The sequence below is a fragment of the Solanum tuberosum genome, unplaced genomic scaffold, assembly GCF_000226075.1.
Source record: "Solanum tuberosum cultivar DM 1-3 516 R44 unplaced genomic scaffold, SolTub_3.0 scf00004, whole genome shotgun sequence".
Lineage (NCBI taxonomy): Eukaryota > Viridiplantae > Streptophyta > Magnoliopsida > Solanales > Solanaceae > Solanum > Solanum tuberosum.
Genome location: NW_006238930.1, coordinates 2375901 through 2388537, shown reverse-complemented (window position 1 = coordinate 2388537; position 12637 = coordinate 2375901). Strand labels below are relative to the sequence as shown.

Sequence of the window (12637 nt, the reverse complement as noted above, 5' to 3'; positions counted from 1 at the left end):
CCAAGAAAAGACATGAAGAAATTAAGATGAGATTAAAGGAGGAATGATGATGAAGTCAAAGTCTTTTGGTCTTAAGTAAGAAAATTGGTAGAACTATTCAAATGTGTCCACATGACACATGCATAGACTAAAGACTATTTGACTCTCTTCTCACATGCTTCAATCACTACTCATTCAACCTTGTGGCATTGACTTGGTTATTGCTTTTCTCACACAACCTAAGTTATTTGTATAATGTACTTAATTTGGTTCTATAAATAACCTTGGAAATGAAAGGCTTTGTGTATTCTATCATAATTCATTATTTACTCAAATAGGAGAGATTGAGGGGATCTTGTCGCAGGAGAGATGGCACTTAGCATTCCTTTTAATTGGTAAAATGCCTAAATGGAACCAATTAAGTGCCTCTGTCTTTCGACACGATGCCCACAATTTCTATTGCATCATACATCAATCATCTACTCAATATACGAGAAGAACATCATCATTTAGGTCAGGATTCATTCAGTTCTTTCTAGCCCCTTCATTATCTGTAGTTCTGTAACTCTTCATTATGTAAGTGCATTTGTAGTTCTCGTTTTATATTGTCATGAATTTGTATTCTAACTTAAATTTTTTCTTTAATAACTAAAAAGAACTTACTTTCTCTGTTTCACTTTATTGTCTTTAGTTATTATTTGATTAGTCAAAGTATATTTTCTTTAATTATATAGTCTTTTTAAATATTTTTACTTATGGCATGCATGAGATGTGATCTTTTCATGATTTTAAGATGATTATTGACAGCAATTTCTGTATTGATCAATACTAATCTATTTTAGTGAAGACGGCAGAGAGAAAAATAAAGGGTACGGATTGGTACATAGGGTTGGTATGACTAATGAATTCATTTAAGAATTACTTGTAGCTCGATTATTAGTTTTAAGTCCTTAGTTTCTTTATGGTTGTTCGTTAATCTGCCAATCAGACGTTGATTGTGCACATTATATTTTATAAAAATAGGAGAGATCTGGTCCACATGCTTGTTTGTTAATATAGACAACTCACCTAAATAGTTAGCTCAATATACCAAATCCTAATATATCTATATAAAGATCCTGTTGGTCCACCCAACATTTTAATAAACAATTTGGTGACTATATATGTGCTGGACTTTTTTGTTAGCTCCCACACTCTGTCAACTTCTTTCATCGACCATCCAGTTGGTTTACGTTTATTAATCAAGTATGGTTGCCTTAAAAGTTAATAAAACTATATCTACTCTATACTTGTGGAAAGTCTCCAACTACAATACATAAATAAACATTTATGGATTCTATGGGGATAACCACATTAACTTTTTAAAGTTTTTTTTTTTTCATTCTACTACACAAGATGAAAGGTAAAGGGAGAAAAAGGAGACGGTGAGAAATTAACACACACATCGATACCACTAGCCATATTGCCTTTACTGGGTTTCTTGCCAATATTTGTGACAGCCCTCATTCCCACAAATTATGATGTAAGCTAGACCATTTGGGACCCCTTAGGTGGACACTCACCCAAATTGCAAAAAAGGTAACCAGACTGGGCCATGGGTCTTCTTGATCGCCCATTGGCTCCATCAAAGTAACTAAGTTCTCCACAATGACACAACTTGTTGGTCCTAATGAAGAAGCTAAGACATTTTTGGCATGCAGGCAATGACAGAATCTCTACACGACACAACAACCGGAATAGTATAAAATGACAATAATGAAGATGACTCTGCAGCTCAAGTATAAAATAGATGATAATTTTTTACCGGATTAAATCATGTGCAAACCTCATAAAAGAGACTCCAATTAATCTTGTTCTACAACCTATAACAAAAGGAAAATATCACACTACACAGTAGTTTCACATGTGAAGCGGAAACGAAACCTGATACATTTCTCTCCTCCGAGGGTCTCATGTTGTCAAAATGCTCCATCCTAATAAGTGACAAGTTCAGAATGAGGGCATCGCACCCTTCGTTAATGCAGGGCAACCTGATTCATAGAGTGAGGAAACAAAGAACAGATACACATGCCCTTGTGCAACTGGAGCATACTCTATATTTTTTTCTTTTCTGCAGAAAACAACATTAATGCAGGTTGGATACATTCAGATGTTCCTTGCTTTCCTCTGAAGACTATAAATTTAAGAAAAACAACTTTCTAAGGCATGTTTTTTTGCTATATGCACTGTTTGGGTCGGAAGTTATCATTTGACAAAAGAGATCCTATCAACTTCTCCAACCTCTTTGCCCCTGAAGTGGGTTTGAGGGCAGTGATATTACCTGCGACAGAGCAAGGATCTGTCCCATTCTTCCGACTTCCAATGCACCACCCACCAGGAACAAGCCTGTCTTTACCTCGAAATAGGAGGTCAGAGTCAATTTTGTCTAGCACGGGATCCTCCCTATGGAACTTTCTAGCAAAAGGAGCATTACTGTCGACCATCTTTTGCATGTCTTCAACTGTAAGGTAATGAGGGTGCTGCTTTGGAGGGTTATCCCATGATATGTAGTGAAGATCACTGTTTACTGTGGTATTGCGGAACTCCTGAGCGTTACAGATGACAGTATGGAAATAGCCTTCTGGAGAGGAGATGAAATTTGCGTAGTACATAAGAACAGTCCTGGGCAAGTTGTCCCATCCCCATATGCAGAAGTCAATGAAAGAGCGAGAAAGGACCATCCAAGCAGACCCTGTAAAGAGAGCAACAAGAACAATGTTTCATATCTAGTATGTGGAATTTCAATCAGCAACAGTTATATTACTATTAATAAAAGTTGATACACAAATTTGTTTAAGCTTTCTTTTTTACAAAACTATTTAAACTAGATGGGGAATAAATGAAGCAATATTTCCCCATGTTAAAATGTTGCCCTTGAATACTGCTTCTTCAGGAAGTCGAAAAGGATATATTTCCTTAACCTTCCCTAAAGTAGCTTTCAGAAAGTCATGATAAACTGAAACGCGAGCTGCTTCTATTTTATACTGGCAATAAAGAACGAGATTTAAAAGTCTCATGATCTTTAAACCATGAGATCTAAATTATATTCATCGACTGCAGCAAGAGAGAAAATGGACAGTGTATCTATACCCTTTAAGCGAATTCATTAGCCATACCCACCCTATGTACCGATCCGTACCCTTTATTTTCCCCTCTGTCGGCTTCATTAAAATGAATTAGTATTCAATACAGAAATAGCTTTCAATAATGAGTTTAAAATCATGAAAATATGATCCTAGACAGTCTCTCTCGGCAAAAACATTTGTCCTAGTAAACACAATTTCTTGATTGAAACAGTCCATCAAGCTGTACGAACAGAACATGATTCCTACTAGCAAACAGAACAATGTAGGCAGAACGACATCAAACTTCACCTCCATTTCATCCACATGAAGGTGATTGTTGGTAAAGGTCTCCATTAGATATGTCCGAAAACAAACATACTACTCAAGTTCGGGGATATCTGAAGCTCAGGCAAGCTAAACTTTCAACAATGTAGTCGAGGAATCCTGAATCCATGATTTTTGGGAACTCTTAAAATCTTCAGCCATGTAAATACTTTCTACAAGGTAGTTAACAAATTCTGAATCCACACTGATTGGGGAACCTTTACCATCCACCCCAATGACAAGTGCAGTTGCTACAAAAATCAAACACCACTTCCTTCATGAAACCTGTATCATAATTCATGAGAATTTGGAACAGGATACCCCAATCCTCCAATGGGTCTGTTATGGATTCCTTTTATCAGTGTCAACTATCACACAGCTCAAATACTTCAACGACTGCTCAGTACAATGGACCATCTAAGTTAATACACCAGGTGAATTGCTCTGATAGCCAGTGCTTCCATATACTAAAATCCCAATTATTACCCTGTGTTGATATGTTGTCAATTGGCATAGGAACATGCATAATGTTATAAAGTATTTTCACTATGCAAAGATTTCTTCCTCCTACATTTTATTTTCCTATCTTGAGCTTTATTAGTTATATAAATGAGAAATCCTCTTTAAACTGTACAAAAAATTAGTCTGTACTTGTGATGTATGACCTCTTCCAATTCAATTAACCAAATTATGTTGTACTAAAGCATAGTGCAAGCTACTTTTCAAGTTCCAGTAAAGCACACACAATCCGTTTGGAAAAGAAAAAGCCAAAGTCGAAATTCCCTTAAAAAGAAAGTGTCAATTTATCATGAATTAGTAAATCTTAAGCATCTTATACAGAATTTTTTGTCCCTGGTCTTCGCCAATAGGTGATATAACAACCATTCCTGCAAGTTCTAATTCAGGTTACAAGGTGGATGGCACCAAAGTCAAGCCCCCATCTGGTATATGATAGGCAATCGAGATACATGAGGACAGGGAAAGTACTTTATGTTCTCCGGCATTTATTCTTCACATTATTGAACTTTTTATGTGACCAACCAAACATTTTGGATCAATTCAGATTTGTGATAGGGCAATGATTAACACACTATCACATATAAAGCATATAACATGTGCTAAAAGGAAAAGTTCAAATCCTTGAGCCCAAGCATAAATGATGCCAAACCTCACCAGTAAAAAGCTTAAAAGCTGTTGGCACACTTCTTCTCTGTGTAATCCAGAAAACATCTGCCTTTTTAGTCGCATACAATCCCGGATCAACGATAATTGGCTTTGCCCTTTGGAACCTTCAAAATCAGGAGTCAAGTTTAACTCACATAATTAAACCCTTAATTCTGAACCAAAATTAGAATTACGAAAGCATTTCTTTTGTGGTGCAGATAGAATAACTTACTCTTTCCATCCAATTTTGCTTGTATGATCAATGAAGTTAAGATCCCGGGGAAAATACGAAAATGTATGAAGCAGATCTAATCAAACAAGAAAAAAAACAAATCAACATCCTCAATAAACCCCATTTAATCAAAGGTGCAGTAGCTATACCAGGTGAAATCAAAATTAAACTAATCTACAAGAAAATGGCTTTACCATCTTGAGTAACAAGTGGGTAATCAGAGGCGCTGAGATTAATGAACCAATCCCATTCCCCAGCTTCCTTGAGCAAAATAGCAGCGGCGTGAAGGGTATTAGCAACCATAGTAGGACCCCGGTAGGTCACCAGATTAGCTTTAGTAATCATCCGAACATTCTTGAATTGGATAAAAATTGGGTGATTGGTAACAAAGTTATGCAGATCGAGACGCTCCTCAGGTGAAGATTCAGCATCGAGATGCACTACATACTGATTGTTTGGGTGATAAAGAGCTTGAAGGGTTCGCTTCAGCATGTTGCCATCGCCGGCAGAACCTGAAACCAGGTAGGCAAAGCGAGGGGGTGGAGGAACAGTGGAGATAGGTAAAGGTTTAAGCTTTGATTCAACAAATACATTAGCTGCGGAATAGGATGAATAGTAACGGTAAAGGGGCAAAAGAGGAGTTCCATCTGGTGAGGTTAGGGTTGTTAGAAACAAGAGAAAAAGGGAAACAATGGAACCTATAGCAAGTGGAAAGATCCACTTCCTCTCGATTGTTGTTGGGTGTCTAAGGTGCAGATAATAGGTTTTCAACTTCTTCATTTCAATCTTTTCATCAACAAACAAACAGAAGAATAAAAAGATTGAAATGGGGTTTTTCAAGCTGATCTCTAAACAACAAATGCGGTGTAGCGGCGGAGAAATTGTGAAGATGTCATTGTTCTAAATCAAACACAATTACAATAATTGCGTAATTAGAACAAGAAAATTCAAGATTAACTGTATACAACTACAGAAAATTACTAATAATATTTGTGTGTATGCTATATATTTATGGTTGTTAACAGTGGTGGAGTGTAGTTAGGTGGAAAAATGAAAAATGGAAGTTGTACTTGACTGCTGCAAAAATAATGGAGGCCGGCAAACGCAGGGGAGTTACGTTCCTTATCACTTCATAGTTTTTTTCTTTTTACCTTCTTCGATTTGAGTACAGCAGCACTAATATTAAAAGTTACATCTTCTATGGTTATTTAATTAATAGTTATATATTTTTAATTTTAATAAATAGAATATTATTCTATATAGTAATATTTTAAAAAATTATAAATAAAGAGGTAATTTTATTGTATTACCTTTTAAATATAATAGTAAATACAATGTCTTGAAAAATATAATAGTGAAATAATTATAATTAATAATAAAGATAAATTAGGAACTAAATATAACTATCTATTGATTTCATAAAATGAATAAAAATATTATTGAACATTATAAAATAATATATTGAACAACTATTGTGAAAGGAAGGAAATACTATTTAGTAACTATCAGCATTAATTAAGTGACTATGTAAAAAGTCAATGTCGAAATTTATTGAACTTTACTTTTATATAAGAGGATAAGCGATAAAAATAAATTAGGGCTTTTTATTAAAAGCAATATAGAGATAAATTTTAGATCTAAATTTATCGGTCAAAAGTATGAAATCTCTTTTTTGTATTATCAGTAACGTGTAAAATTTGAGTCAAACTATTAAATTTGTTAGTATTAACTTACCTATTAAATTTGTATCCTTCAAAAATTAACTATAGATAAATGCTTATTAGGGTGAAGTTGAATATGTGCAAAAAGCTAAACTAAAATGGATATTGAAATTCGTTATAAGTTAGAAATTGAAATTTTAAATCTATTGTTTAGATATTATCAATAAAACTTTTAAAATTTGATTCAATTACTGATTATGAACTCATAACATAAAGGTTAAATTTGCCCTGCCTAAAAATAACTAATACATAAATATTATTCCATAAGGAAATGCATATAATTAATTAATTTTACTCTATCATATTAGATTTGTTTTGCGTGTTTGAAGTGCCTACGGACCCGTGACAAGGGAATCATTTCATGACTTGTGACGTGTTAGCTTCCTTGAGTAATCTGGAAGTCTTTTTTTTTCTTTTAAATATATATATATATATATATATATATTAAATATTCTATATTTGTATTACGATCCGATTAGATTTAGATAATTAGATTTGTGTACTATTGGGCTTATTCTGAAGGCAATCCTCTTAACATGACATTCCCATTCTAAAAGCAAAATCTGAAATCTCTAACTAAAAATAGATAAATTTCAATCATTTATCATAACATATTATTATTATTATTATTTATGGGGAAGGTTTCAAGCTATTTTTGTTTTTAGTTTTAAAAAATATTTGGCCCCAATGCCGGCCCATGCTGCGGAATTGGTATAGTTGGATTTTGTAGTTATTTGATGTTACAACTTACGTCTTACAACAATTGGATAAGGAAAAATTGCTATTTCGTTTCAACAATTTTTTTTTGAAAAATATGGTTCTAAATTAAAATTACGTAGAATAAATAAAAATATCTTAAAGTTGAAATTAAAGAATTTATAATTATATATATATATATATTAAAAGAAAAAGTAAGACAAAGAAATTGAATGAAAGAAATATAATTAATCAGTATATCGTAACATAATTGGTTATAAGTTATAACTAAATATATATCTCAATAAAGACACTTCATCAAGTTACAAGTATATGATTAGATCAACTCAAATAATCAGGGGCTCGAGAGGAAAAACAAAGGAGATTTTTCGAGGGTTAAAACAATAAAGAAACTACTAATTTGAAGTATATTTGACGATAGAAATTGTGGTATAGCGTATTTGAAGAATCAAAGGAACTTTATTTGACCAAGAATTTTTCAAATATTTTGATTTGTATTACTTTAATCTAGTTTATAAATATGTAAAATAATAAATAGAATATATTTTTTTGAGTTTATATGTGATCTTAATATTCTGAATCAAATAACATAGATTAAAATGAAATTAATATTTTTTTATTTTTTAATTAAACATAAATGTATCCACTATTAATGTTTTTGAAATAATCACACTCAAATGTGTAGCTTAGTGTGATCAATAAAGTGGGAGGAGGAAGAAAAATCATGAGATTTCAATAAAAAAAAAATTGTTAATTTCTTCTTATCTATTTAAGTCGACATTACAAGTATATAAAAGATTTTAAATAAAATCTTTAATATTTCCTTAAAGAAAACTTCCCTCACTCGTTTAAAATGCAGTGGCACAAATAGCTTGTAAATTATGATGATTTTACTTTCTAATTTAACTTTGTTTCTGAATTAATTATTTTCTTTTTATCATGTTAGATTGGTCCATTGTCCATACATTAGAAAACCAAGTCTTTTTTGTCCCATTCTTTTTTAACTAATAAACTATTGAGGCAAATATCACATATTTGAAACTCGATAAATAATAAGTTGACTCATATATTCTTTTCCACTTAGATATCATATTCTCGATAAATAATATGTTAACTCATACATCTTTTTCCACTTAAATATCATATTTTTATATATAAAAAATCAAATATAATGATATGCGTTTAACTCACACATCATATAATGTTCTCACCATTAGATCAAAGTCATATGAGCTTATTTGTATCACATTATCGTATGAATTTTATCAAAGAAATCATAAATACCTTTTAATATATTCTAGGTTTAAACCATCAAATTCGTAACCATGCTCATCTCCAAAAGACTTGTAAGCATATTTTTATTTTTCCCAAGAGCATATGTTATATAATTCCTCTTTTTTATTTGTATTTTGATACCCGTTTTGAAATAAATTAAATTTAATGGGAGTCCAAAAACTTCATTTTAAGATAAAAGGTGTTATATCAAAAGTAATACTCCCTCAGTTTCAAATTAATTGAATTGTTGAAGTGTTTCACACCCTTTAAGAAAAGAAGATTAAGACATAAATTAGGCATAACTTTCCATTTTTACCCTTATTAATTAATGTCAAATTTATGATTAAAATAACTAAACATTAATTAAGTAACTAATTACAATACTAACTAATGAAGGGTAAAATTGAAAGAACATTCTAAAAGTAGTCTTGAAAATTGAACAATTAAGTTAATTTAAAAATAAAAAATATTTCAACAATTCAATTAATTTGAAATGGAGAGAGTATTAATTTCAATTCAAATTCGAAATCTCTAATGGAAGGGATAAGTTGTGCCATAGTTGATATTTAAGGCCGGATAAAACGTATGAATATTCAGGTTAATGGTTGGAGTTAGACCCATGTTCCCCTTTGAACGGTGCTATGTCCTCTCTTTTGTTCTCTTCTTCTTCTTCTTCTTCTAATTACTGCCTTCCATTTTCTCAACCATATCGAATCACTATCCTCTTTCATTACACCAGACGTAAACCACTTCGAACCCATTTCCTTCTCCTTTCTCTCTCCGCTACTTCATCCACAAAAGATGTCTGGAGAAAGACGACGCCGCCGTTTTCGCCTTCCCAACACCGTCCGTACCGCCGGAATCCACAGTCAAACTCGTTCTTGGACCACAGCGTCGACATGGATGATTTGTTGTCTTCAATCGGACAGACCACTAATGAGCACGAACTGTTTGCGTTAATGTCGCCTTACAAAGGTAGAAATCTTTCGATGCGGTTCATGGTCACGCTACTCTCACGTGAGTCTGATTGGCAGCGCTCGCTAGCTTTGCTTGATTGGATTAATGAAGTAGCTCTTTACACTCCCTCTGTGTTTGCGTACAATGTTGCATTGCGTAATGTACTACGGGCGAAGCAGTGGCAGCTTGCATATGGACTGTTTGATGAAATGCGTCAAAGAGCTTTGTCACCTGATAGGTATACTTACTCTACTCTCATTACCTATTTTGGAAAAGAGGGTTTGTTTGATGATGCTTTATCTTGGCTTCAGAAAATGGAACAGGATCATGTGTCTGGTGATCTTGTTCTGTACTGTAATTTGATAGAATTGTCAAGAAAGCTGTGTGATTATACTAAGGCGATTTCGATTTTTTCTAGACTGAAAACATCAGGGATTACTCCTGATCTTGTTGCTTACAATACTATGATTAATGTTTTTGGAAAAGCTAAGCTTTTTCGCGAAGCTCAATTGTTGATCAAAGAGATGAGGTCAGTAGGTGTTTTGCCAGATACAGTGAGTTACTCAACTCTCTTGACTATGTATGTTGAGAACCAAAAGTTTTTGGAGGCTCTATCTGTTTTCTCCGAGATGAATGAGGTGAAGTGCTCTCTTGATCTCACAACTTGTAATATAATGATTGATGTTTATGGACAGCTTGATATGGCCAAGGAAGCAGATAGATTGTTTTGGAGTATGAGGAAAATGGGAATTGAACCAAATGTTGTCAGCTACAATACTCTTCTGAGGGTTTATGGTGAAGCTGAGCTTTTCGGGGAAGCTATACATTTGTTTAGGTTGATGCAGAGGAAAAGTATTGAACAAAATGTTGTCACTTACAACACCATGATTAAGATATATGGAAAGACACTGGAACATGAGAAAGCCAACAATCTTATTCAGGAAATGCAGAACATAGGAATTGAGCCCAATGCTATTACCTACTCGACCATAATATCTATATGGGGTAAAGTGGGAAAACTAGATCGAGCTGCTATGTTATTCCAGAAGCTGAGAAGTTCTGGAGTTGAAATTGATCAAGTTCTATACCAGACAATGATTGTAGCATATGAGAGAGCTGGTTTGGTTGCTCATGCCAAACGTTTGTTGCATGAGTTGAAGCGCCCTGACAATATTCCTAGAGAAACTGCAATAATGATTCTTGCTGGATCTGGACGAATAGAGGAAGCTACATGGGTGTTCAGACAAGCTTTTGATGCTGGAGAATTGAAGGATATTGCAGTTTTTGAGTGTATGATAGAGTTATATTCCAGAAATAGGAAGTACACCAATCTCATTGAGGTATTCGAGAAGATGAGAGGAACAGGATATTTTCCTAACTCTAATGTGATTGCTCTAGTCCTTAATGCTTATGGGAAGCTGCAGGAGTTTGAAAAGGCAGACATGGTATATAAAGAGATGCATGAAGAGGGATGTGTTTTCTCTGATGAAGTTCACTTTCAAATGCTTAGTCTTTATGGCGCTAGAAGGAATTACGAGATGGTTGAGACACTCTATAAGATGCTGGACTCTGATCCTAATGTTAACAAGAAAGAGTTGCATCTTGTTGTTGCTGGCATTTATGAAAAAGCAAACAGAGTGAATGATGCATCTCGAATTGTAAATCGGATGACTTATAGAGGAGCTATGTGATCTTAACTCTTGTATGCTTGAAAGTAAGTAATATTTGTTGTTTCAGCTGTACATATTCTAATTTGTTAATCTGTGCCTTATAATAGATTGCGTTTGTTAGAATATGAATGAAGAATTAAGGTACATGACAGTTATTTCTCTAATTCGATGTAAATGTATAGTACAGTCTCTTCTAGTTATTTTTTCCCCAAATCTGTCAGAATTTTTATCTAAATCAGTTTCATAAACCATATTCACTTGTTTGGTTGCATATAAAAATTACTAAATCTTTGCAACACAAACTTAATCATGCTATGATTCATTGACCCTTTTAGTAGAGCAAATTTTATGCTAATGTTTTTATATATTGGAATGTAATATTATACATCTTTCTCAATAACAAGATATCACAATTCAACAAAATGTTCAAGAACATTTTCTATTGATCTAAATTTACCCAGATTCCATGGTGCATTAAGAATCGGCAATGTTTATCTCTAGATACTATAGGAATTAAGAAAAAGAAAAATTACAAAAATATTGAATGAATCTATGTTTATTGATATGTTAATAGTCAATAATTTAACAATTAGAAGATATCATAAACATTAACTAAAAGAAACAACAAATAATTCTATCGGTCGAAATTAGGATATGTAGCGGTAGGATGTTGTTGTCTATAGAATTCAAGTTGAGACTGTACATCCTGAAGTTCTTGCAAAGTAATCTGTAATTGTTGGCGAAGATAAGAAATACACTCCACACATCCATAAACAGGGAACTTCTCCCTCATATCAGACTCGAAAATTATAGATTTCATAGCGTCTGATTTTTGATCTTCGTCTTTCAATTCATCCAATATTTTCACCATGTTACGTACACCAAAGAGACGATGCGCATTTTGGAACTTTTTAGGCTGATTCGCTGGAAAATAAGGAGCTAAAACACATTTTGAAGTACATTTTCTTCTTTGATACTTGCATGCAGCACAAGATACTCGACTCATTCCCACTTTTTTCTACTGAGTTTTTTTTTCTAGAATAGATGAGAGAGGGACTTTTACTTTTCAAATTCTCATATATCTTTTCTTCAACAATAACTCATGTTGGAATATTTGAGAGGAGACTGTTTTAACTTTCAAATTTGACCTCAGGTACTATTTTATCTCAACAGAAAAACATTTTGAATTAGTTAAGCATAATTATCCAGCAAAGACCAAGTCAATATTATGATATCAAATACACTCAACTTTGTTTTACTACTCCACAATGACTCAAATATTAATATTTTACCTACACTCGATCAATCTTAAAAATAAATTCATTAAATTTTTCTGACATGAAATTTTCGCTTTAAACTAAATTTTAAAGGAATTAAAGGTAGTCATTTTAATCATTTTACGTTCCAGTGTGTCTTATCAATAAAATTTAAATTCCTTTGAGTACAAAGTCACCTTAGTTAGAGAGTGTTTTATCCACATTGGAGACTTCAAAT

At 33.0% G+C, this 12637-nt stretch overlaps 3 protein-coding genes and 1 non-coding gene across 4 annotated transcripts; 2 read left to right on the top strand and 2 right to left on the bottom strand.

The window, feature by feature from the left end:
* The first annotated feature begins 337 nt into the window (after positions 1–337).
* MIR3627 (microRNA MIR3627) lies at positions 338–420 on the top strand. Its single transcript, NR_127229.1, has one exon. It is a non-coding gene; the product is annotated as a microRNA MIR3627 (primary transcript).
* A 1333-nt stretch (positions 421–1753) lies between these two features.
* On the bottom strand, positions 1754–5938 carry LOC102598209 (beta-glucuronosyltransferase GlcAT14B). The gene is made up of 4 exons (XM_006338430.1): positions 4998–5938; positions 4804–4879; positions 4581–4696; positions 1754–2710 (listed from the first exon to the last, which is right to left on the bottom strand). The coding sequence occupies exons 1-4, from the start codon at positions 5581–5583 to the stop codon at positions 2196–2198; spliced, it is 1293 nt and encodes a 430-aa protein (XP_006338492.1). The 5' UTR covers positions 5584–5938; the 3' UTR covers positions 1754–2195.
* Positions 5939–9105: 3167 nt separating this feature from the next.
* Positions 9106–11356, top strand: LOC102597895 (pentatricopeptide repeat-containing protein At5g39980, chloroplastic). Its single transcript, XM_006338429.2, has one exon. The coding sequence runs from the start codon at positions 9158–9160 to the stop codon at positions 11162–11164; it is 2007 nt and encodes a 668-aa protein (XP_006338491.1). The 5' UTR covers positions 9106–9157; the 3' UTR covers positions 11165–11356.
* A 421-nt stretch (positions 11357–11777) lies between these two features.
* LOC107060314 (LOB domain-containing protein 27) lies at positions 11778–12149 on the bottom strand. Its single transcript, XM_015308045.1, has one exon. It carries the CDS (start codon positions 12147–12149, stop codon positions 11778–11780), a length of 372 nt encoding a protein of 123 aa, XP_015163531.1.
* Between the last annotated feature and the right edge of the window lie 488 nt (positions 12150–12637).

Bases quoted from the DNA above. Each gene is read 5' to 3' on its own strand.
- LOC102598209 (XM_006338430.1), bottom strand. From the start codon at position 5,583: ATGAAGAAGTTGAAAACCTATTATCTGCACCTTAGACACCCAACAACA. The intron at 4,697-4,803 runs GTAAGTTATTCT...CTGATTTTGAAG, and splicing joins AGCAAAATTGGATGGAAAGA to GTTCCAAAGGGCAAAGCCAA. The intron at 2,711-4,580 runs GTGAGGTTTGGC...CTCTCTTTACAG, and splicing joins AGCTTTTAAGCTTTTTACTG to GGTCTGCTTGGATGGTCCTT.
- LOC102597895 (XM_006338429.2), top strand. From the start codon at position 9,158: ATGTCCTCTCTTTTGTTCTCTTCTTCTTCTTCTTCTTCTAATTACTGC.
- LOC107060314 (XM_015308045.1), bottom strand. From the start codon at position 12,149: ATGAGTCGAGTATCTTGTGCTGCATGCAAGTATCAAAGAAGAAAATGT.